At 49.5% G+C, this 25,151-nt stretch overlaps 2 protein-coding genes and 2 pseudogenes across 2 annotated transcripts; 2 read left to right on the top strand and 2 right to left on the bottom strand.

The window, feature by feature from the left end:
- Positions 1-2,683: 2,683 nt before the first annotated feature.
- LOC125508821 (ABC transporter G family member 41) lies at positions 2,684-25,133 on the bottom strand. The gene is made up of 23 exons (XM_048673615.2): positions 24,297-25,133; positions 24,128-24,213; positions 23,973-24,057; positions 23,638-23,797; positions 23,434-23,510; positions 23,140-23,193; positions 22,970-23,060; positions 16,505-16,806; positions 16,000-16,281; positions 14,655-14,968; positions 14,146-14,306; positions 13,892-13,995; positions 13,659-13,812; positions 13,311-13,442; positions 13,158-13,231; positions 12,725-13,057; positions 12,049-12,339; positions 4,835-4,918; positions 4,400-4,533; positions 3,943-4,176; positions 3,681-3,852; positions 3,339-3,593; positions 2,684-3,253 (listed from the first exon to the last, which is right to left on the bottom strand). Exons 1-23 carry the CDS (start codon positions 24,813-24,815, stop codon positions 2,984-2,986), a joined length of 4,368 nt encoding a protein of 1,455 aa, XP_048529572.2. The 5' UTR covers positions 24,816-25,133; the 3' UTR covers positions 2,684-2,983.
- LOC147971292 (uncharacterized) lies at positions 5,332-11,504 on the top strand. The gene is made up of 3 exons (XM_087522405.1): positions 5,332-5,511; positions 5,747-7,219; positions 11,146-11,504. The coding sequence occupies exons 1-2, from the start codon at positions 5,332-5,334 to the stop codon at positions 6,929-6,931; spliced, it is 1,365 nt and encodes a 454-aa protein (XP_087378531.1). The 3' UTR covers positions 6,932-7,219; positions 11,146-11,504.
- On the top strand, positions 16,854-22,264 carry LOC147971290 (uncharacterized; annotated as a pseudogene).
- Positions 21,360-22,256, bottom strand: LOC147971291 (uncharacterized; annotated as a pseudogene).
- Positions 25,134-25,151: the final 18 nt, after the last annotated feature.

Below are 25,151 nucleotides of genomic sequence, written 5' to 3'. Positions count from 1 at the left end.
AATCATATATTTCACATAAATTCCAAGCATAGCACTGCAAACGGTGAATTTGATCCAATAAAAGTTTCCCTTTTCAGATATGCGGTGTCGCACATAACAAGCATGCTCATCTAAAGATTTGCCCTCAACTAAGCTAGTTGGGGTTTCAGCCCGAGCACATAGAGATCGAAGATGATCCAAGTAAAAAGCTTCAGTAGTGTGATAGATTTTGAGTGGTTGTTCAACCATTGATTCAGTAGGTACCACTAATTTTTTTGGTATTTTGCGTTTCCTACCCATAACTAAAGATAGAAAACAAGAGCACAAAATAAAAACTACTTAGTGATAAAGCAAACAAACACACACGAGAATATTCACCCCACGCTATAGATCCCCGGCAACGGCGCCAGAAAAAGGTCTTGATAACCCACAAGTATAGGGGATCAATTGTAGCCTCTTTCGATAAGTAAGAGTGTCGAACCCAATGAGGAGCTAAAGGTAGAACAAATATCCCCTCAAGTTCTATCGACCACCGATACAACTCTACGCACGCTTGACGTTCGCTTTACCTAAAACAAGTATGAAACTAGAAGTACTTTGTAGGTGTTGTTGGATAGGTTTGCAAGATAATAAAGAGCACGTAAATAAAAAGTAGGGGCTGTTTAGATAAAGACACAACTAAGTTATGTTTAGTAGAGAGCTTTTTGTCACACAAGAAAGTTATTTGTCCCTAGGCAGTCGATAAATAGACCGGTAATCATTATTGCAATTTTATTTGAGGGAGAGGCATAAGCTAGCATACTTTCTCTTCTTGGATCATATGCACTTATGATTGGAACTCTAGCAAGTATCTGCAACTACTAAAGATCATTAAGGTAAAACCCAACCATAGCATTATAAGGCATCAAGTCCTTTTTATTCCCATACATAAACAACCTACTTACTCGGGTCTGTGTTTCTATCACTCACGCCACCCACCATAAGCAAATCATGACCATATTGCAAACCCTACAGCGGGGATCCCTCACGCTTGCGTGACATGGAAAGCACCATAGGACATCACCAATAATAAAACATGCAACTCAAACCAATCATGATCATCAATTAACCCATAGGACAAAACAGATCTACTCAAACATCATAGGATAGCCATACATAATTGAGAAATAATATATAGCGTTGAGCACCATGTTTAAGTAGAGATTACAGCGGGTAAAATAGGGGTTACACCGCTGCATAGAGGGGGGAAGAGTTGGTGATGATAGCGGTGAAGTTGTTGGTGTAGATTGCGGTGATGATGACCCCGACACCGTTCCGGCGCCACCGGGAGAGAGGGGGAGAGATTCCCCCTTCTTCTTCTTCTTCTTCTTCCTCCTTGACCTTCCCCCTAGATTGGAGAAGGGTTTCCCCTCTGGTCCATGGCCTCCATGGTGGCGGAGGGGCGAGAGCCCCTCCGAGATTGGATCTGTCTCTCTGTCTCTCTCTGTTTCTGCGTTCCCTGATTATGCCCTTTCACCGTTTCTTAAATTCCCGGAGATCTGTAACTCCGATTGGGCTGAATTTTGGACACGATTTTTATCCGGATATTAGCTTTCTTGCGGCGAAAGAAGGGCACCAACCGCCTTACGGGGTGTCCACAAGGGTCAGGGGCGCACCCCCTGCCTCGTGGGCTCCTCGAGCATCGTATCGCGTTGATTTCACTTCCCAAAATTCACATATATTTCAAAAAAAAATCTCCGTTAGTTTTTATCCCATTTGGACTCCGTTTGATATGGATTTACTGCGAAACAAAAAACATGCAACAAACAAGGACTGGCACTGGGCACTGGGTCAATATGTTAGTCCCAAAAATAGTATAAAAAGTTGCCAAAAGTATATATGAAAGTTGTAGAATATTGGCATGGAACAATAAAAAATTATAGATACGATGGAGACGTATCACTGCCCAACCCGCGCTGCCCGCCGAGCTCCAAGCGTCGGATCTGCCGGGCACGCTCCTCGCCAAGCTACCGTGTAGCACCGCGCAGCAGAGAGGCCACCGTCCGGACCTCACCGCGGCACTACTGCCCACGGCCAGAGCAGCCGCCACGCCAAGCCGCTGCCCTAACCCGCACCACCCGCCGGCCCCAAGAAGAAGCCACCGGGACGCTAACCACCACCACAGATCATGCGCCTCCACGCCCTAGCCAACACCACCGGGAGCCCTACCACCCCACCAGAGCATCACATCCACCAGCAGCAACACCACCACCTTAGCAGGGCTGCTAGCCGTCCCCACCGCCACCAACCGCCACCACCAACCTGATCTGGGCAGACACACCCAGATCCGCCGCCAGAGCACCCCAATGCCCCGGAGCCCCACAAGCCGTCGTTGGACGGGGGGGGGGGGGGGGGAGGCCACTCCGGCGGGCCACCATGACGCCGGGGGAAGGGAAGGGAGTCGAAGCAAGAGAGGGTTGCCTCCCGACGTTGGCGGACAGGAGGGGCGCCCCGCCGCCGCCTACGTCATGCGGCCTTGCGACGGCGAGGAAGGGGAGGCCGAGGCGAGGAGCGGGGGGCGACGGCGCTAGGGTTGCCGCCCGGAGTTGCCCGCAGGAGCGACTCGGGGGCGGAGTGGGGTGGGCTTTTCCTCCGTCCCAGCAAAATACCAATTCTATTCTGCTCATGAAAATTGTCAGGGTTGTGCGTTGTGGTTTTTCATCACTACAAAACTTGTATTGCAAATATATTCACAATAATAACAAATGATTTACAATAATAATACTAAATGAGATAGGCTAGAGTGAAAGTGCCTAAGTGTCTGTTAACGACAATATCGCACATCTTCTCGAATACTAGCTACTACTGGAATTTTGTTCTGCTATATATCCCATTTACACAAAAGTACATACACTGACCTCTTCGTGTTGGTAAGCGGGCTTTCTTTTAACACACAGAGATATGTGTGTTTGCAATATCTATTCTATATCGTGCTACTGTTTTACTACTATGAAAATGTGTTTGTCTATCGTCTTTGGAAGTTGAGTTTTGAGATGTTGTAACCAAAGAGGACGGCAAAGAGGACAGGGAATGCTGCCAGGGCCACCGCTGCCAGTGGCAGTAGGTCACGGCGAAAACCAAAGTAGTCCCTCATGAATGCTGCGACGGATTTGGTCTCTCCAAATACATCGATCATCCTGTCGTCGTGATCTCCGAACTGCGTGGTGAAGAAGACATTGAGCGTCCATGACATTGGGGAGATGTAGTAGAGCCATATCCACCATTTTGGTATTTGCTGCCATATGTTTATGTATTTTTTGTAAGCACCATTATTTTGTAATGGTTAATACTAGTACTAGAGTTAAGATGGCTTTACTTACAGGCGCAGGCACGATGAACCCAGACATGAGGTTCTGTAGGGTGTAAAACATGGATGCAAGTATGGAAGCGATTTGGATGTTGGGGGTGAGCGACACAATCATCATTCCCAGGTAGAGGAAGTAGAACAGCGTGCACAACATGGTGTACATGAACCAAAAGAACTTTGCTGCTGTCCACTCGTACCCTATCATCGGATATGCTATCAACATGAAGATCACTACCTGCACCAGCACATAAGGTATCTCCATGGCAACCTATCCCCAAAAAAGATAAGTCAATATCTGAACATAGCAGTAATAAAATCTATCTGAAGATAGTAATCTTCATGTGATTAATAGGACCTGCGCAAAGGAGTAGGCCCAAGGAGAGTACATCCCTGCGAACCTCTCCCTGTACACGACGGAGCGTTCAACGGAGACAAAAGGCATCACTGATTGGCAGTTGTTGATGCCACTGAACAGAGTGGTTCCATACATGCACCCCAATATGGTGATGAGACCTTGCTGGTCGTTTCTACCCTCAAACAAAACAAGCAACTTCAATCATATGCTTCCATCATACATGCATCAGTTAAGAGGCATAATTAAGAGATGGCTTACGTACATGTGGTTGATGTTGCCTTTCTGCCAGAATAACACACCAAAGAAAATGCAGGCCACTGTTATGAATACCATCCGCACCAGGTTGTAAGAAGGAGTTCTCCAATATGACAAACACTGCTTCCAGAGGCAAGCTTTGAATTGCTCCCGAAACTTCTGCGGAAACTGGGTTGGGAAATGGAGGTCACTTGTACCAGGAACTGGTATGCTCAAGCGCTTCACCAGCATGTCCTTGTCCCTTTGGTCACAAAATTTACATACCGGTTAGCATGAATATTGCGCTAAAAGAAATTTAAGTACTAAATGGTATGTCTGTTAAGTATGCTATGGTAACCCATGCTTATATTCCATTCTGGTCAAAACTCATTTTTGAGATCACAAGCCTGTTTTGTTTTTCTCAGGTATTCTGATCAAAACTTTCAATCTGTTTTACAAGCAATGTTTCTTCGAAATTGACTTACTTGCACATTGATGAGTCCCTGTAGATTTGTGCAAAATCTACTCCCAGTTGAAGTTCCATAGATGTAGAAGTAACTTCTAGCATCCATGTTGATGGGTTGTACTTGTCCTTGATACTGGGAACCCCATGTATTTCCTAGAAAGAATAAAGAAAATAATTTCACTAGTTTGTATAACACAAGCAGGTGGTGAACTGAGTATAGCCTTCTGTGATTAATATTGCTTGCCCCTTCATGTATTATGTAGATTGCAAAATCATGAGGACTGGAGAATGGGTTCAGAATAGTACATAATAGAAAGAGATGCAAACAAAATATAATTAGGTCAGGTAAATGATATGTTTAAATTGACTTGCATCACATATAAATGTGTGATACAAATTATATGTGCATGTACTTAGTTATTTTGTGTAAGGACAAATTAAGATTAATAATTACCTGGAAATACTGGATGACTTCACATGAATGGTGTCCAACTGGCCCAGCATAGATCAACTCTCCACCCCTTTTCATCAGCATCAACTAGATACATATGAGAAGCTAATTAGTAAATATGGCACCTCACTTATATATGGATTTATTTTGGTTAATGAACTTATGATTAATAGTGCATCTAAATTACTTGGAACTAAGGTGTAGGCTTTATCTGAATTGCCCACATGATTACACGATTATGCATTAGAAAATACATATGTATTTTCAGAAATAGAGTTTCATTTGCTACAGAACTTTCATACTCATAAATTAAAACATATGCAGCTATCATGATCTTCTTTTACTTAATTGGCACTGCTAAAACACAACCAGGATAACTGCTGTACATAGTTTTCTCTTTCCTCCAGTTAATGTGGGAGTTTCTATCCTGTGAACGAACGTGTCAGCTTGTTTTCATCAATTTAAATAATACAACAGAGGTACCGTTTCATTCTGTAAAAATGCTCCCGCTCCCGCTCGCCTCCTCCGGTCGCGGACCGGCACGAACCGCGTCGTCGGTCGCCTTCTCTGTCGCGCCGGCGGGAGCCGAGCCGCTCCCTGGCTCGCGGCGGCCGCCCGCGCTCCCCCGCCCGCTCCCAGGGCCTGCTGGACCCTCCGCCCGCCTCCTCCAAGGTGCGCCGGTACCAGCCACCCCGCGGGGAGCCGCACCTCCCCCCGGCCGGCAATGGTGCGGGTCGCGGCCGCCCTAGGGGCAAGCGCAAGAAGAAGCGTGGCCTTGCGCGGGCTAATGGTGCTGCCCCGCCCACTGGCCCCTCTCGCGATCCGGCTGCCTCGACTACGACCGCCCTCCTACCCGACGACCGCTCCGCCGACCTCGTCAAGTGCTTCAATCGCGGCCTCTCCGGCCACTCTCAGGTTGTGTGCACGCGTCCTCAGTGCTGCTACCTCTGCTCCGATCCGGACCACCCAGCCTTCATTTGCCCCGACCGCCCGGTGGCTGAGGAGCTGATGATGTATGAGTACGGGATTGAGGGCCTCGGTTACTTCCACATCGAGGTGCCTGACATCCCCGCCCCTTCTCTATCGCTCTTGGCCGTTGTCACCGTGAAGGATGGGGTGGCCTCGCCGGAGATGATCGAGACCGAGCTCAACCACCTCTACCACTGCTCCTGGGATTGGCAGGTCTCCATGCTGCCGGGAGGTCAGATCTCGGTCGTCTTCCCGGACGCGGTCAGCCACGGCTACGGCACTCGCAGCGGAGACATCACCCTAGCCCTCCACAAGCTAGTGGTGGACATCTCCGTGCCGGTGCAGGACCCCCTGGCGGTCGCGGTCCTGGACACGACATGGATCCTCATCGGCGGCCTCCCCGACATTGCCCGCTCCGAGCGGGTCATTCGGAACATGTCCCGCATCCTTGGCAAGGTGGTCGTGGTGGATGAGCTCTCCCTCCGTAAGGAAGAGGAGGTCCGGGTCAAGGTCAAATCCCTTGATTCATCCAGACTCCGTGGCACGGTTCGTGTGTTCTTCAACGACCAGGGCTTCGACTTCCGCATCTCTCCCGAGCCGCCCAACCACATTGGCCGCCCCCGCATCCCCGACGATAGCTTTCTGGGGGGCGGCTCTGCTGGGGGAGGCGATGGTGGCCACCGCAGCGACCGTGACCCTCGCCACGGCCACCCCTCTGGCTCGGAGGATGATGACGACGGCTTCAAGGACAGTCCGCACGACCAGCCTCCCGCTCCGACTGCTAGGGGCGGTACCGGGGCCGGCCGTTCCCGCGCAGCAGATCCCCTGCCCCCTGATGACGACTGCCTCGACGCCTCGGACGTGAGCCTTCAGGTCTTCCCGGCATCTTCGCTGCGCTCCCCCGACGGTACTACCCTCGGCATCTTCGCCCTCTCCCCCGGCTCAACCGACCTGGCTGACCCGGCCCTGCCCGCCCCGTCCCCCCCCCCCCCCCCCCCGTGGCTGCCCCTCCCCAGCTGGAGACTCTGGGGGCGTCGGGCCCGGTTGCGACCCCGACTCCTCCTGTGCTCATGGGGGTGGCTTCTAGCCCGGTTGGGGGGCCGGTCTCCCCACCTCCGACGGTGGCCGTGACTCCGGCTCCGCCACCCTCCCCTGGTTCCTGCCCGGCGCTCCCTGCTCCCCCGCTGGCGACTCCGTGCGCCACCGCCATGGGGCTGGCGGTGGTGGTGACCACTCCGGTGGCCGGCCCATCGCCTCCCCCCCGGACTGCGGCCTACTCCAGGCAGGGCAGGTCGACCTCATCCCCGGTGACCTCGCGTCGCAGTGCTCGGATTGAGGCGTCCAGACCGGCTGGCAGCCCGGCCCTACCTGTCCCCGAGCAGGCTGCCCTCCGGGCCGCTGCCCGGAACCTCGAGCCAGGTACCCCATCCGTCCCGGCCACTTCTGCTACTTGTTCCTTTTTTGCTTTGGGGTTGGCTCCGCTTGGCCACCTCGCTAAGGTGGCGGCGGATTCGGCCATAGTGTTCAGGGGGGAGGTCGCCCCCCCCCCCCCGCGCTAGTTCAGATCGAGGCCATCCGTGCACGGGAGATCCTTGATGGCCGCCTTGCCGAGGCCCGTGCACGCCCCCTCCTACCTCGGGCACCCCCTTTGGGGCTGCCCCGAGCGCCCCTCCCCTCGCGACGCCCGCCCCGGCTGTCATCCGGGGACGCACCCGCTCCCGCACCGCCGCCCTCCGCGCTCAGAGCGCCTCACGTGTCTTGGGGTCAAGCAGCCCCCCGATGGATGCGTGATGCGAGCCCTTTTCTGGAACATCTGCGGCTTCGGCCAAGATGGTCGGCGCCGCCAACTCATCGATTACATGCGCTCCGAACGAATTGACATTGTGGCCATTCAAGAACATGCGTACGGAATTCTCCCTGTCGGAGCTTGAGCATTTGAGCTCCGACTTGTTCGTGGCATTGGCTCCCTTCTAGTGGGAGTGCGGGCCACTCGGGTGGCATCCTACTAGGCTTAAAGGATGCCACCTTTGAGGTTGGAAGCATGGACCGAGGCGAGTTCTTCGTTAGCATGGAGGTCTTCGAGAGGGCCATCAACTTCAAATGGGAAACCACTGCTGTTTATGGGCCTGCCGACCACCGTCGCTCGGAGTCCTTCCTCACTGAGCTCCGTATAAAGGTTGCAGCCGCCCAGCTTCCGGTGATAGTGGGCGGCAATTTCAACCTCATTAGATCAGCAGAAGACAAGAGCAATAATTTAGTGAACTTCCCTCGGATGCAAATGTTCAATGATATCATCGCAGACATGGGGTTGCGAGAGCTCGATCGAGTCGGGGCCAGGTTCACTTGGACAAACCGCCAAGTTGATCCCACTCGCTCGGTTCTGGATCGGGTCTTCGCCTCCCCTGAGTGGGACATTCGTTGTCCCCTAGCGTCGCTTGGGCGGTTACGCGGATTGGTTCCGATCACGTCCCCCTTCTCCTCTCTTCGGAGAATGAGCGTCCTCCCCCCCCCCGCGCGTTTCCGCTTCGAAACCTTCTGGTTGCGTCAACCGGGCTTCTCCGCTGCGGTGGCCGCCCGATGGCGCGAGGCGCGGAATGCGCCCCATGTGCTCTGTCCGCCGTGGACTCCTGGCATTTCTGCGCCAAGCGGTCACGGCAGTTTATGAAAGGGTGGGGTGCCAACATGGGCCGGGACATCCGTGAGAGGAAGAAAGCCCTTCTCGAGGGCATCCAGGCCCTCAACCTACTTATTGACGCCGCGGGCCTCTCAGCAGAATGGATGCTTAGGTATGACTTGGAAGACCAGCTCACAGTCATTTACACTGACGAGGAGGCATACTGGCGCCTACTCGGTACGCAGAATTGGGTCCTCAAGGGGGACGCCAATACTGCCTACTTCCAGGCCATCGCTAACGGCCGTAGACGCCGTAACTCCATCCCCCTCTTGTGGGACGGAGAGTCCCTCCTGCAGCGACCGGAGGACATCCGAGCTCATGTAGACGGCTTCTACAGAGACCTATTCTCTGCCCCCCCTCGGGGAGGTCTTGCCCTGGCGCTTGATATCTGGCCGGCCCACCTATGCGTCTCGCCTGAGGATAACGCGTCCCTCACAGCCCCATTCACGGAGGCGGAGGTTTGGGCGGCTATTAAGGGCATGAACCCCGCCTCGGCTCCCGGCCCAGAGATGGCCTCCCAGTAAAATTCTTTCAGACTTTCTAGGAGGTAATCGAGCCTGAGGTGATGGCCCTATTTGACGAGTTCTTTGTTGGGTCCATTGACCTGGCTCGGCTGAACTAGGAGGTGATCACACTCACCCCCAAAGTGACTGGGGCCTCGGACATCCGACAGTTCCGGCCGATTACGGTGATTAATGTCATCTTCCGCATCCTCGCGAAGGGGTACGCCATTAGGGTGGCCCCTATTGCCGGCCGGATAACCCATCCAGACCAGTCGGCCTTCATTCAGGGCCGGTATATCCTTGATGGGGTCTTGGTGTTCCACGAAGCTCTCCATGAGGTGCACTCCAAACACCTCAAGGCAGTCTTCTTGAAACTGGACTTCCACAAGGCATACGATGCAGTTAGCTGGCCCTTCCTTCGGGAATGCCTGCTCCGTAAGGGCTTTGACGACAGGTGGATAACCCGAGTGATGCAGTTGGTATCCTCGGGACGCACCGCGGTGAACATCAATGGGGAGATCGGCCCTTTCTTCCACACATTCTGTGGGGTTCGCCAGGGTGATCCCTTCTCCCCACTCTTGTTTAACATGGTTGTCGATGCTCTGGCGGCCATCCTAGATAAGGCCAAGGCGGCAGATCACATTAAGGGGATAGTGCCGCATCTAGTTGGGGGAAACGGGCTTTCCCTTCTCCAATATGCGGATGACACCATCATTATGATGGAGGGGTCGGAGAGTGATATTTCGAACCTCAAGTTCCTCCTCTGCTTCCAGCAGATGTTTGGCCTTAGGATCAACTTCGCCAAGAGCGAGGTGATGGTCTTGGGCTACGCCCAAGACGAGCGGCAGAGCATTGCGGATAGGCTTAATTGCCAGCTCGGGTCCTTCCCCACGACTTATTTGGGGATCCCCATTAGCGACTCCAGGCTTACGGTGGCTGAGCTGCGCCCCACCATGGGGAAGCTTCAGCACCGTATTGAGCCCTGGCAGGGTCAGTGGCTTTCGAAAGCAGCTCGTACGGTGCTCATTAACTCGTCCCTCTCTAGCCTTCTTCTATTCATCATGAGCTTCTACAGCCTTCCGGAGACCCTTCACCACGAGATTGCCACTGTTCAGGGGCGTTTTTTTTGGGCCGGCGAGGGTGATAAGAAGAAGTACCACATGGTTAGGTGGTCTGAGATCTGCAAACCTCATAACCAGGGCGGACTCGGGATTATGTCCTCTAAGCGCATGAATATTGCCCTCCTGACTCGGTGGCTTTTGCGGATTGCCAACGGAGATGGTGGCCTATGGCTCCACATTATTCAACAGAAATACCTCCGCGGCCAGCCTCTCGCCTTTTGCCAGCGATCTGGGGGCTCTCAGTTCTGGCAATCCATCATTCAGCTCCTCCCTGTCCTCCGGATCGGGACCTCGATAACGATTGGGTCCAGCTCCGCCACGTTGTTCTGGTTCGATAGATGGGTTGGAGACACGCCTCTTGCAGCCCGCTTCCCAGACTTGTTCTCCGTCGCGGTTGCCCCTCGTATTTCGGTGGCGACCGCCCTTGCTGACCTTGGGCAACTTGCGTTCCGGCGACCATTTGGCCTGGATGAGAACGCGGACTGGCAGGAGCTGCTCGACTTGATTGCACTCCACGAGCCTGATCTCACGACAGACGTCGACCGTGCAAATTGGCGGCTTGAGCTTTCCGGTCAATTCTCCACCAAATCTCTATACCTGGCCATCGCCCCTTCTCCTGGCCATGAGGCGCTCTCCTCCATTTGGGAGATTCGCCTCCCCCTCAAAATTAGGATCTTCTTGTGGCAATGGATTCGCGGCCGCCTCCCCTCTGGCGTTGAGGTTCTGAAACGCAATGGCCCTGGAGATGGGCTTTGCCCGCTCTGCGGGACCGAAGAAGACTCAAACCATATCTTCTTCTCCTGTGTGTTCGCGCAGTTCCTATGGAGCTGTTTCAACGAGATTGTGGGTGGAAGCTGGGACCACAACAACTTCCCCGCTCTCTTTGCCGAACTCCAGGCGATCACACCCGTGTTACGCCACATTAGGTGGCTGACCATTGGGGTCCTTGCCTGGACGCTGTGGACTGTTAGGAATAAACTTGTGATTCGGCATATTCCTCTTCGTCGTGCTACTGACGCTTTGTTCAAATGGTCTGGTTACTTGCAGCTTTGGCGGCCGCTTAGCCGTCCCAGGGAGGGAGACGCCATCACCTCCATCATCACTCAGCTTCGCGCGATGGCTCTCCGGTTGGCTCCACCGCTTCCCCCGCCACCTCCGGAACCAGATTAGATCGCCGCCTTCATGCTCCGCCGCCGCTGCCTTGGGACGTTTCGTAGTGAGTTTGCGCTGGGCTTGTTATGCTGTGCCCACAGCTGAACTTGGATCTGTGTGTGTTTGTTCTGTGTGTGTTGGACCCTACCTGCAGCGGCTTTGTGTCGGTGTGTGTTGTGTTCCGTTGTTACCTTGGTACTTGTTGCTTGGTGGTTGCTTTATTTATAAAGCGGGGCGAAAGCCTTTTTCGGTAATATCACTGTTAGCTTCTCAAAAACTTTAGTCTGAGGCAGGCTCTGTATTGGACTTAATTTGGGGTTCTTTAAGTAGCCTGTTAGTATGGCTTGATAACTTTCAGTTCCAGCCGATAAAGTGTTAAGGGGTCTATCTGAGGTAGCAACCAATTTTATTCCATGTCTAATAGTTAACTTATTCCATAGTTACTTCCAATTATTTCAGTATAAGGTGAACAAATGCTTCACAGTTCCATTGCACTTGGTTACTTCATGTTTGATTTAATCAAAACTGATTTTTGACATTCTTATCCAATGCATCACCTTATAATACTACATGTGATAGATCTACACTGGATTAAATATACCTGGAAAATTACCATTTCTATTACTTCCTCTGTTCATTTTTATAAGACGTTTTAGACAATTCAGACAGTACCCAAAACAGTTCAAAGCTAGCTGTCCAAAACGTCTTATGAAAACGAACAGAGGGAGTAATAAAAAATATATTTCTTGATGCCTAGAATGAGAATCCCGGAGAGGGGTATATATATAAAGTAGTTACCTCATCAAATGCCTCAAATATATCGATACTTGGTTGGTGAATGGTGCACACAACCGTTCGACCTGTGTCTGCAACATTCTTCACTGCACGCATGACAATAGCAGCTGCCCTTGCATCCAAGCCTGATGTTGGCTCGTCCATAAATATGATCGAGGGGTTAGACACGAGCTCGACTGCAATCGTGAGCCGTTTCCTTTGCTCTGTTGATAGTCCATTTACCCCTGGTATTCCGACCAAAGAATCTCTAATTTCGTCCAACTCAATTGTTTCAAGAACTTCGTTCACAAATTCCTGAGAGGGAAAGGAATACGGGTGAGCTCACATTTTTGTCTCAACTGTTCCAACCACATATGAGGCTAGAATACAAGAATGCAAACCCTGTACACTACACATTTATTCTTTTTATATAGATTCACGTATTTGTAGCTTTACTTTCGTTAGAGATATTGAATTAATGCTCGAACTAGTTACTCCAAAAGTCCAAACTGACGGAGTAAGGCAGGCAATGTATTTTCAACACTCCCTCTCGGGTCTAGGCTCCTTTAGGCCTTAGACATGGGATTGATGTAGGCCACAAATATAAATTTTAGTACTGCATTGGCAGGGTCTTGAACTCGAGACCTCTTGGCTCCAATACCATATTGTATTTTCAACAAGAGAGATAAACATAGCTCACATTTCTTGCTTTTGCATCAACTTCTGGTGGAAGGCGCAACCAGGCTGAATATGCAACCGATTCACCCAGTGTGATCTGTGGGGAATGGACATCAGTTTGTTCACAGTAGCCTGATATCCTAGCAAAAGTCTGCTGAATTTTAGGATACCCTCCTATTCTTATATCCCCTTCAATAACACCACCAGTTTTCCTTCCAGAAAGAACATCAAGGAGTGTTGTTTTTCCCGCTCCAGTAACCCCCATGAGTGCCGAGAGAACCCCTGGCTGGAATGCTCCTGTGATATTGTGGAGTAGCTGTAGTTTCTTTTCCATGTAACCATGCTCCCTCATTTCCTGCAATGAAGAAATACTTACCTATTAGTGGTCAGCCCTTGGTATGGCTCTAAGTTCTCCGGTCATGCTTTCACAGATGTTCTAACTATATTTGAATTACCGCAGGGGTGTCTACATAGTAGTTGACATCCTGGAATGATATTATAAGGGGCGTGAAAGGCAATACCATCCTCCCTGCACAAGATTTAATTATTGAGGTCAAATTAAGATTATATTCCATTGACACTATTGTGTGGTGTAGAATTCAACTAACCAGTCCTATTTGGAGACAAATCAGTCTCTGCTTGTAACTTAGGCCTCCTATTTTCCGCATTGTTATCTTGGTCTCTTCCATCAAATGTGGTAAGCTTATTGCGAGAGATAATGGCTCGAGAAGTTCCTGGAACTGAGAGGCTCATAGGAGGTCAGAGTAGGTGGCATATCTAACCAGAGAAAACAGAATGTTCTTATGAATGGAATTATTTTTGCTCCATTTCCAATGTTTTACTTCTCCAGCATATGCTTAATCGAGCTTACAATTCATGCGACACTGTTACACTAGAAAATTATACTAGTATTTAAGTTGTTTAGCTTAATGCAATATCGGCCATGTCACACTTACCCTTTTTAATGGTCAAGCCTATGGCGAAGCCTACATTGAACAACAATGTAAACCCAAGCAATGCTCCAATTGAGATCCAGTAAAAATAGCTGGAGAAGTCTAGCCCTTGATCCATTAGGATCCTCCTTCCAAGTGCTACACCAGATATCTTGATCTATCAACATAGAAATTTTAGTGTCCTTTGATATTGCATGTTTCTTCAATTAATTCATACTTGGTATGCCAAAGTGTACCTCCAACCATCTTTGTGCCAAAAACTCATTTCCAGTTAAGCCTATTTCACCATATGACAATGGAGAAAGCCAAAATCCCCACTTTAGCCAATTAGGCATAAATGCTGTAGCAATGCGGCACTGAAAATGTTAGCGATTCTTGTTTAATAATTGAGGACAACCTACGTTTGCAAGAAATTAGGACTCGTCTCTTGTTAGCAATATGAAATGGGAGAGTTTTCTTTTTGTGGGAAGAAAATACGAGAGTGTCTTACAGCGAGGAATTATGAAACCCCCAAACAGAAGGGTCGCTAGAAATGCCATTGTACCACCGACTGAACCAGCCACCATTGTTTGACAGTATGAGGCCACACATCGAAACATTGATAAAGTTACTGTGTGGATGAGGAAGAGGACGAGGAGCTGACAGAAAAATCTAAACACAAGAATCGTGCATGTTACCACAAAGCAAGTATTGCAGCTGAAAAACCTAAGTTTTGCTGAAAGAAAGTCTAAAAGAAAAGTAAATATAGTGTTAGATAAGGGATTTTCATGTTTGACTACAGTACACCAGATCACAGCAAAACCAATATAAACAATGTTGTATTTTGGACTATTTTCACTGGCAAGAATCTTTTATTTTTCACTGGGTGATTATACTCCGCATCTGAATGACTCGAGTTGGGTGAATGGTAATAATTCCTCAATGGAAATGTTGTTGTAGTTGAATTAGTGCTCCCATCCCACGAGGTAATTAGTTTCTACAACATAATTATAACTTTACCTGGATGCTTCCGGGGTATAGCCAATCAGGTAGTAGGATATTGTTGTCCAAGCTATTGACTCAACTAAAGAGACTGGAATCTTTAGGATAAAAGATGGTATTGCATAAGCCCATGCAGGATAGAAGTAGTCATCTCTCTGTTTGTAGAAGATCGGCAGTCTGTTAATTGCCATGGCAAGCTCAGGGAATCCATTCACCATCAGCAGCAGGAGTGCATAGAAGAGTGAACCCATATAATAGTTAGCATGAATTCTGTCAACACCCATACGTGTGCGCAGAAATACTGTCCCAGTAATAACAGCAAGTAATCCAAGCTGCAGTGCACAAATACATACGTTAGCTTATGGAGGGCATGTTGAGAAAAGTGCAACATGACATAGCTGTAAATTCCATCGATTTTTATAATGAAAACTGTAACAAATACTCCCTCCATCCCAAAATAAGTGACTCAACTTTGTACTAGCTTTAGTACAAAGTACGTAGAAAGTTGAGTCACTTATTTTGAGACGGAGGGAGTAATACTGTAACCAAAAACCCTATAGCTGTGGCGCTAGTGTAGGTAATGATATAAGCACACGAGCATTTGAAGTCCTGAAGTTGCACACTGAGTAGGAGCTGAATGTAGAATAAGATGCTGACATACTGGGAAAGTTCCTTCTGTAGACTTCTATATGGTCCGAGAGTTCAATGTTCTCAGTGTGTAGAAGAAAGTACTACAAGATGGCTAGTCCATGTACCCTGTGTTAAGCGCATAGTCCCTAATGGCCTAATCCTACAATATTTCGCATTTGAACACAACTAGAGCTACATACGACATCAATCTTTACCTTTATTGTCTACTCCCTCCGTTCCAAATTATTTGAAGTTCGAGGTTTGTCCTAAGTCAAACTTCTTTATGGAATGAAAATAAATTTTATGATGAATCTACTGAAACTAATTTGGTGTTGTCGATGTTGGTATATTTTCATATAGGCTTGGTCGAACTTAAAGAAGTTTGAATTAGGATAAACCTAAAACTTCAAGTTATTTGGAACCGAGGAGGTACTATATATATTAATGCTGCAGTTCACTTGAGAGTTGAAAGTGTAACACAGATCTCAACTTTTAATGCGAAAGCTTTATTGCGACCTGCAGACCTCCTTAGTAACACAAGAAGTTTATTACATCACATTGCTACTAGGTTTTGCTAATATTTCAATCGGTAACTAATATTGAGCATAATGCATGTAATTTGAGGATTCTGCATTTACAGACTAGAACACAATTGACACTGTAAAACTAGGCACAAAATTTCCATGCATCAATCACATTTTTTTTTTCCAAAAGATAGCCTCAACTTGCTTACCTGAATGGATTTTGATATGTAGATGAAGGCATTCCTTTTCATAAGAAGGAGCTCCCGTGCAAAACATGCCTTGAGTAGATCCCACTTGGATAATGAGTAGATACTGAAGGACAGGGCATTCTTATGTCCTTTAGATTCTTCATACGGCTTCGAAAGCTCCTCAGCAAGATTCTGACCACTTTGAGATGCTTTGAACTTATCACAGAATTGATCAACTGTAACAAAATTATATCCTTCTTCGTTGCGGCTCCAGTATTGTTTCTGATCTTTTTTTGACAGGACCTATGTAATATATAAGTTGTTAAGAGTGGACTACCTTATGATTGTAAGAAAGAGTACAAATAAGTTGTTTACTTTCATTGAATTCACATCAAAACTATAGGTATAAATCTTACACTTTGTTAGATGTCAAGGTGAAACATGCTTACCTGACCTCCTAGATGCTATTGACGCTTATTTTGACATGAGTAATTCAGACTATGTAAATCAGTATTTTCCTAAATACCTCTTGAAGGAAGTCAGCGCTCCCTTTTCTTTCGGGGCATTTAAATCCACATGATTCAAAGAAACTCATAATGTAGCCCTTATGGCCATGGTAAACGATTTGTCCTTCAGCCATCAAGATAATATCATCAAAAAGTTCATAAGTCTCTGGTGCTGGTTGAAGGAGTGAGGCCAGTATGGTAGACTCTGATATATGAGCTAGCTGTTGGAGACAAGAAACAATTTGGAAGGTAGTAGAACTGTCCAGCCCAGTTGATATTTCATCCATGAAAAGCGCTTTTGATGGTCCTACTATCATCTCTCCTGCTTGTAAGACATTTTTACAAGTGGAAAAAATTAAGCATCCAGTATCGAATCATTTATGCTATTATTTATCCTATATAGACCAAAATTGAGGTTGGGATTACATAAACTGAATATAACACATTACTAGCTACATTCTAAAAAGTAGAGAAAAATCATGCTAAGTTGATTCGTTCAGGCTTGTGCGCTTTCATCACAACAGAAATTTATTGTTTACCATAACCCTGTTGTTACCTTTGCTGTGGCGAGAGCTTCATATTACTTCATGGTAATAATAAAGTACAAAAAGCATCAACAAAATAAATTAGCCAGCAGAAAAGGTGCATATCTCCCGGTATGCAGTTAAGGAATTTTAGTCAATGAATTGCACAGTTAACTATTTATTTATCTTGCAAAAATATCATTTACAAGATTATAGTCGAGATAATAAAACCATCGTGAAAATTGTTAGGAATGAGCAACTTAGCTTTACTGAGGGCCAAAGGCCATTACATATACATGTGTGTCAAAGTGCAGAAAACCCCTTATACAATGGGGATACACCGAAAAGGGACTATACACATCTAACACCCCCCCTCAAACTCATGGTGGATCAACAACACTGAGTTTGGAGAGGAAAAAGGTATGCTGCGCTCGAGTCTGTGCCTTCGTGAAGAAGTCAGCCAACTGTAACTCAGCGGGCACATAGTGAAGAGCGAGAGTCTGATCTTGCACAACAGCACGCACAAAATGGGCATCCACACCGATGTGCTTGGTGAGCTCATGCTTCACCGGGTCACGCGCAATACTTATAGCACCAGTACTGTCTGACAATAAGGGAGTCGAGGTAGTAGCATACACACCAAAATCCTCAGGTAACCACCGTAACCAGATCACCTCAGCCGTCAACATAGCCATGGCCCGCAACTCAGCCTCTGTACTCGAGCGAGAAACTGCAGTCTGTTTCTTTGTCTTCCAGGCAATAAGAGAGCCACCAAGAAAGACACAGTAAGCAGACAGCGAGCGTCGATCAGAGGGATCACTAGCTAGGGCTGGACCAAAAGCTCGTAACTCGCAAGCTTAATGAGCGCTCGATAGTTCGACTCGTTGAGCTCGTAGCTCGCTTCTTAATGAACAGAGCCAATCATTGATTTCAGCTCGTTAAGCTTAACGAGCGAGCTAACGAGTTTCACGAGTAGCTCGTTAAGCTCGTTAGTAACAACACAACACATATTTTCATCTTATGTGACAAACTTTCATAGCACCTCAGCCCATCTATTCAATCTAATCGACATATGAGGCAACAGACTACTGCATTTCTTTTTATAGTCACCTGATTTCGTCTTTAAAACCACACCTACACATTCATCATGTATATTGTAACACATTATAATCTGTTAACGAGCGCTCGCGAGCGCTCACGAGCTTAACGAGCTTCAAACGAGCTGAGCCGAGCAGGGTTTTCTGCTCGTTAATCTTAACGAGCTTAACGAGCCGAGCCTTAATGAGCACGAGCTTAACGAGTATGAGCTTAATGAGCCGAGCTGCTCGTTAGTCCACCCCTATCACTAGCCCAGGTAGCATTAGAGTAGGCCTGGAGCTCAAGAGAACTGGAGCGGGGAAAGAAAAGGCGCTGAGAGATCGTGCCACGAAGATATCGTAGAACACGGAGGAGGTGACTATAGTGGACAGAGGTGGGGGCTGAAACAAACTGACTCGGGATGTGGACATGATAGGAGATGTCAGGACGCGTAACAGCAAGATAGACAAGACTGCCAACGAGGTGACGATAGCGAGTGGGATTAGGAAGAGGGTCACCATCAGAGGCACGAAGCTGAACGTTGAGCTCCATAGGAGTCACAACGGTGCGCTCATCACCGAGAGCAGCGCGAGCAAGAAGATCCTGAATATTTTTTTCTTGGGAGATGTAGAAGCCATCAGAGGTCGAGGAGATCTCAATCCCAAGAAAATAGCGAAGTGGACCAAGATCAGTCATGAGAAACTGGTCGTGAAGGCGAGCCTTAACAAAGGCAATGTACTCAGAGTCGTCACCAGTGATGATCATGTCATCAACATAGAGAAGGAGAAGAATTCAACCACGAGGAGACGTGTGAACAAACAACGCGAGATCATGATCACTGGGCAAGAAACCAACGGCAGTCACCACAGAAGCGAAGCGCTCAAACCAGGCACGAGGGGCCTGTTTAAGACCATAGAGGAAGCGCCGAAGTCTACAGACCATACCATCAGGGGCATAGTACCCCGGTGGTGGCTGCATATAAACCTCCTCACGCAACTCGCCATTGAGAAAGGCGTTCTGGACATCAAGTTGAGAGATAGGCCAATGACGAACAGAAGCCACAACAAGGAGAGTGCGGACAGTGGTCATGTGGGCCACAGGAGCGAAAGTCTCATCATAATCGCGTCCCTACTCCTGCTGAAAACCACGGGCCACAAGACGAGCTTTGTAGCACTCAAGAGAACCATCAGAGCGAGTCTTAATCTTGTAGACCCACTTGCAGGTGATGGGACGAACACCGGAAGGGAGAGGAACCAAATCCCATGTGCCTGAGCGCTCAAGGGCAGCAAGCTCTTCGGCCATTGCAAGTTGCCATTCAGGCTGAGTCATGGTAGTCCGATAGGAAGTGGGCTCAGCAAGAACAGAGAGACCGTACCGATCAGGAGAGTAGCGATCAGGCGGGGGGCGAGGCCGAGCACGGAGGTTATGAAGCGGGGGAGGCGTGAAAGAAGGAGCACCAGAGGTGGAAGGCGCGTCAGGAGAAGCATCCTCAGAACGAGGGCGACAGGTATAGTGGAGAGGAAACGGTGAGAGAGGGCGACGGACGGGAGATGATGGTGGAGATGTGGAGGAGGAGGATGGAGAAGATGGTGTCGGTGGGGAATAAGAAGGAATGAGAGGTGCAGAAGGAGGAAGTGAAACATGAGGCACATAGCGGGTGTATCTGGGAGAAGAAGAAAGGAAATATCGTCCACAGAGAAGCTTGAGGAAGAAGGACGGGGGTAGTAAGAGTGAGACTCATCAAAAGTCACATCACGCGAGATGCGCAAATGACGACCAACAGGATCCCAACAGCGATAGCCCTTGTGCTCATCGCTGTAGCCAAGGAAGACACTCAACCGACTGAGCAGTCAGTTTGGTGTGGTCTCGTGGGGCAAGAAGGACATAGCACACACATCCAAACATATGAAGGGCTGAGTAGTCAGGAGAACGTCCAGTGAGACACTCCATAGGAATACCACCCTGCAAAGCAGTCGATGGTTGAATGTTGATGAGATAGGTGGATGCAGAAACAGCCTCAGCCCAAAAGTGAGGCGGAAGGGAAGCGGCAATCATCAACGCACAAGCCGTCTCAAGTAGATGATGATGCTTACGTTTCGCAACGCCATTCTGAGCATGAGCACCAAGACACGAGAACTGGGCAAGAGTACCCTGTTCCGCAAGAAAGCCACGCAACAGCTGGGAGATAAACTCACCAGCGGAGTCAGCACGAAAGGTACGAATGGGCGTGGAAAACTGGGTGTGAACCATGGCAGCAAAACGTTTGTATATAGAGAGAACCTCGCTATGAGATTTCATGAAGTAGAGCCAAGTGTAGCGAGAGAAATCATCAATAAACAAGATATAGTAGCGATGACCACCTTTCGAATCAAAGGGAGCAGGACCCCAAACATCAAAATGAACTAAGTCAAAAGGACGTTGAGATACCGACTCACTGGTAGGGTAAGGCAACTGGGTCTGTTTGCCAAGTCTGCAACCATTACAATGCAAAGAAACATCTCCAGATACAGACCCTAAGAGGCCCTGACGAACTAAAGAAGACAAGCGAGAGCCACAGAGGTGACCAAGGCGATGATGCCACTGTTGGAAGGACGCAGAAGAAGAGGCAGCAAGAGCATGGGAACTGGCAGGAGTGGTGGCAGCGGAAGGAGCACGAAGCCAGTCAACCTCCCAAAGGCCCTCTGACTCACGGCGCCGGGGGCCAGCACCAACCAAAGCCTTGGTGCGACGATCCTGAATGAAGCAAGAGTCGGTATCAAGAATGACACGACAACCAGAATCAGTAAGTTGGGCAGCGGAAAACAGATTCATGGTAAGGCGAGGAACATGTGAAACACTAGGAACAGAAAAAGATGAAGTGGAAAGAAGACCACGACTAGCAACCGGAAGAGGTGTGCCATCGGCGGTCAGAACATTAACAGGCGAATCAAGAGGTCGGAGAGAAGACAAGACAGAAGAGTCAGAAGACATATGGAAGGAGGCTCCAGAATCCAAAACCCACGAAGATGTACCTGACTGTGTAGACGGCTGCGGTGGTGGAGAAGTGGATGCAGTCACAGTAGCAGCTGAACCAGTCGACGAAGAGCCTGAGGAAGCCAAGAGGTGTTTGAGCCTCACAATGTCCTGGTCAGTGAGTGACGGAGTCGAGGAAGATCCGGGAGTCCCACTGGAAGAGGAGCGCCGCTGGTCTCGCTTCTTCTCACGGCAATCAGACTCTGGGTGACCTGGCCGAGAGCAGTAGCCACAGAAGGTGTCACGGCGCGACCGGCCCCTCTCAGTATAGGCAGGGCGACCCACCCCCTGAAGGTGTGGGGAGGAGCGGTGGAGCGGTGAGCCGAGCAGACGACACAGGGGCCCGAGCAGCCAACACAGACGGGACCACCAGCAAACCAGCAGAGCGAAGGCGGGTCTCCTCAGCACGAAGCTCGGAAGCACCTCCGAGATTGGAACACGACCACGAGGAAGCAAGTGAGCACGTCTGGGCTCAAACTCAGAGCGGAGACGAGATAAGAACTCATGGATCCGCTGAAACTCCAGATCAGACCGAGTAGTCTGACAGCAACGACAGGTGCCACACACAACTGTCCGAAGAGAGTCAAGCTAACGCCAGATGGCAGAGCACTGTGAATAGAACTCATCAACAGATGAGTCACCTTGCTGGAGTGCGTGCTCCTAACGCACCACTGATAGATAGAGAGCATCACCAGAGGGCTGATAGCGCTGACAGAGATAAGATCACATCGCTGCAACTGTGCCAAGTCCCATGAACTCCGAAGCAAACTGAGGGAGGACACTCGCAGTGAGAACAGCAGCAGCTCGAGCATCATCATTGCACCACTGAGTGTAAGCTGACAGATCATCCCGGTACACAAAAAGAGCATCCGGAATAAGCGGATACCTGCTGATCATAAGCATCAACCGCAGCATCATCCAGAGCCTTGGCAGCATCCCGATCAGCCTGAGAAGCATCAGCAGCAAGGACCGGCGGCATTGGTGGGATTGGGGCCACTGGCGCAACCGGGCATGACGGACAGGGTACCTCGCCAGAAAGAACACCCCACAGAAGAAGGCCACGCATATGAATGCGCATGAAGCCCACAAACTCAGCATAGTTGGTGCCATCGAAGATCACCAAGCACCGAGGGACAGCGACATAGCCCGGAGACGACATGGGAAAGTCTCCTTTTTTTTGGTCAATGCATCCTCAGCTCGATATGGATCGAGGGAACCGCTCGAACCAGAGAGCGAACGAGATCAAGAGAATCCCTCCCGCAGCCAGGGAGGCAGGGCGCGGAGGGAGTCGGAGGAGAGCCGGGGCCGGGCCGCACCAAGGAGGACGGGGCCGCGACCGGACCGGGCGGCGGTTGAACGGGCACCGGGCAAGGGCGGCAGCGGACCGGACGGCGGCGGCAGACCCGGCAGCGGCGGCAGCGGACCGGGCGGCGGCGGCTGCGGCCGGACAAGGCGGCGGCGGCTGCGGCCGGACAAGGCGGCAGCGGCGGCGGCCGGACAAGGCTGGGGACGCGGCGGCCGAACGGGGCTGGGATGAGGCAGCCCGGGAACGAGGCAGTCACGGGCAGTAGTCGGACCAGCTCAAGCGCAGTTGGAAAGGAAGCGGGCAGCAGGACGGCCGGAGGCTAGGGGCGGAGGCTAGCAGCGGCGGCGACAAGGGTGGAGCACGCACGGAGTTGCATCGTGCGGGAGAGGGAGAGTAACCTAAGCATCTGATACCATGTTAGGAATGAGCAACTTAGCTTTACTGAGGGCCAAAGGCCATTACATATACATGTGTGTCAAAGTGCAGAAAACCCTTTATACAATGAGGATATACCGAAAAGGGACTATACACATCTAACAAAAATGTCATATGTATCGTAGATTCACCTGTGGTTAGTCTTTTCTTCTCACCGCCTGAAATACCTCTTCTCATGGCATCTCCTACTAGTACATCAGCGCATATGTCGAGTCCCATTATCTGCGAGGCAAGAAAAGATTATGCACATGAAAAACATCGGGCACTGGAACCAGTGAATTATTCTTTGAACATTGTTTACCTTCATAATGTAGTCTGTTTGCATGCTTCTTTCTAAACCTTCCACGGATATTGCCTATAAAAAAAGTGCATAGCAATTATAAATGTTGTAGCTAAACTGAACTGGTCTGTACACACATGATATGCTTTGTTTTTATCTTAAGAATCAATAGGAAAGAATCTCACTGAAAAATTATGATGGCACTTGGCAGAAAGATGTTGTATCAGGTTTGATTCTATATTATCAAGAGAAAGGGGTTCCAGTGGGCGCACTCAGATATGTTACAACATTATAGCAAAATAGGTCAGTATTTACCTTCATGTACGTATCTATGTTGGGGTCAGGGGTGATCCCAGCCTCCTTCTCCCTTCTAATGACTTCCTTCATAATTTCTATTGTGTACAAGAAATTGAGAGCACTTGGTTTAGTAGATAGAATTGGTAATTTACTTCAATTAGTTAGTTGCCTGCTGTCCCTAAAAAACATTTAATTCACCAGGTCCCAGAAAAAGGAAAATACCTGCTCTGCTGCCAACGCCCTGGAATCTTGCAGAGAAGTCGAGCGTCTCCCTGACAGTCATCTCAGGGACATGAAGATCATACTGACCAATGTAAGCTGCTGTCTTCTCTGGAACAAAATCTTGCAGCTTGACACCATTATAGTCAATTTCTCCTGTTAACTACGCATCCACACATGCATACTATTATGTAAGTAAAGGAAGTACTGAAACACACAGCACACAGTATTTTCTCTGTTTCTGCCTGAACTTTCAAACCTACATAGAGCTCATAAGTGTCAGCTAAGCTGCGGAGTATATTTTTTGATAAAGAACTTCGGAGTATATAGCCATATACCTTGAGATTTTTCTTGAGTTTTCCAGCAAGTGCTAGCAAAAGGGTGGTTTTGCCACAGCCTGGGGGTCCAAGGAGAAGGGTCATCCTGCATGTGCACACATATTCAGATTGGTGTTGCATTTGCATACTGATGATGAGGAAGGAAGGAAGCTCACCTGGAAGGTTTGAGGATGCCGGTGACATCTTTTAGAATGTGGATCCTTTCTTGGTTACGGTTGAAGCCGAGCATGGTGGTGAGCAGCTGCAGATGGCAACCGTGGCACTTGAGCGAACAGGTGGCGAGACGGAGAGCAGAGCCGCGAGATGAACGAATGAATCACGTACCGAGAACGTGGAGACGACGGAGTTGAGGAGCGTGGGGAGCGGCTTGCCATCGACGACCTGGCACTCGGCCTGGACGCGCAGGTTCCGCCACCGCACCTCCACCGTGGGCTGCCGTACGCCGACCCTGTGCATCCTGCGGCGCTGGTGCCGGAGCAGGCGGAGGTTGTCCTTGTGGATGTCGGCGATGAGGGTGTGCACCAGCTCCCGCCGGTCCGCCGCCCCCAGCCGGCGCACGTCCACCGGCTCCGGCGGACGAGCGCCGTCGGCATTGAGAGGGAGCGAGGTGTGGAGCCTGTCCCAGGTGGGCAGCCGCTCGATGGCCGCCCACTTGAGCTCGGCCTCCTCGTCGTGGTGCTGCTCTCGCAGGGACAAGGAGGAGGTGGAGGCGAGCGCCTCCCTCAACGACGACGACGACGGCAGCTGCAGCCTGCCGCTCGCAGCCGACGCCTTCTTCTCCGGATCATCCACTGCTATACCATCTTGTCCTTGTTCCTCCTCACCCATCTCCACCTTGCTCATCACCTCGATCTAGCTCAGCTAGCCAGCTTCCTCGCCACCACCCTCTTCTCCTTCGCTGATGAACCAGCCAGCCAACCGGACCATATATTCTCTCTCTTTTTCAATAAAAAAAAAACTCGCTTGACCTATGGTGCCGTTGACTCTACTGAAGTCGAAATTTCTCCAAGTTATAAATCATGAATGTAGTATGAATCTCTGCAGCTCTGCTTTGTCCACGAGGACAAGGCGGGCACATGACTGACTGAAGACAATAAAAATATGAGTCGACGATTGGCTCAGCGCAAAGGTAAGCCGAGGCTCCCGCGATTAGATTAGTCAATGATGAGTACGTATCTC

Source organism: Triticum urartu, chromosome 5A (genome assembly GCF_056163025.1).
Source record: "Triticum urartu cultivar PI428250 chromosome 5A, HENAU_Tu73, whole genome shotgun sequence".
Lineage (NCBI taxonomy): Eukaryota > Viridiplantae > Streptophyta > Magnoliopsida > Poales > Poaceae > Triticum > Triticum urartu.
This window is presented reverse-complemented; position numbering and strand designations above follow the sequence as displayed.

Coding starts and splice junctions, on each gene's coding strand:
- LOC147971292 (XM_087522405.1), top strand. CDS start 5,332: ATGCTCCCGCTCCCGCTCGCCTCCTCCGGTCGCGGACCGGCACGAACC. Junction 5,512..5,746: donor GCCTCCTCCAAGGTGCGCCG/GTACCAGCCACC, acceptor GGCCACTCTCAG/GTTGTGTGCACGCGTCCTCA.
- LOC125508821 (XM_048673615.2), bottom strand. CDS start 24,815: ATGAGCAAGGTGGAGATGGGTGAGGAGGAACAAGGACAAGATGGTATA. Junction 12,340..12,724: donor TTGATGCAAAAGCAAGAAAT/GTGAGCTATGTT, acceptor TTTCCCTCTCAG/GAATTTGTGAACGAAGTTCT. Junction 3,594..3,680: donor GGGCCTACTCCTTTGCGCAG/GTCCTATTAATC, acceptor TTTTGGGGATAG/GTTGCCATGGAGATACCTTA.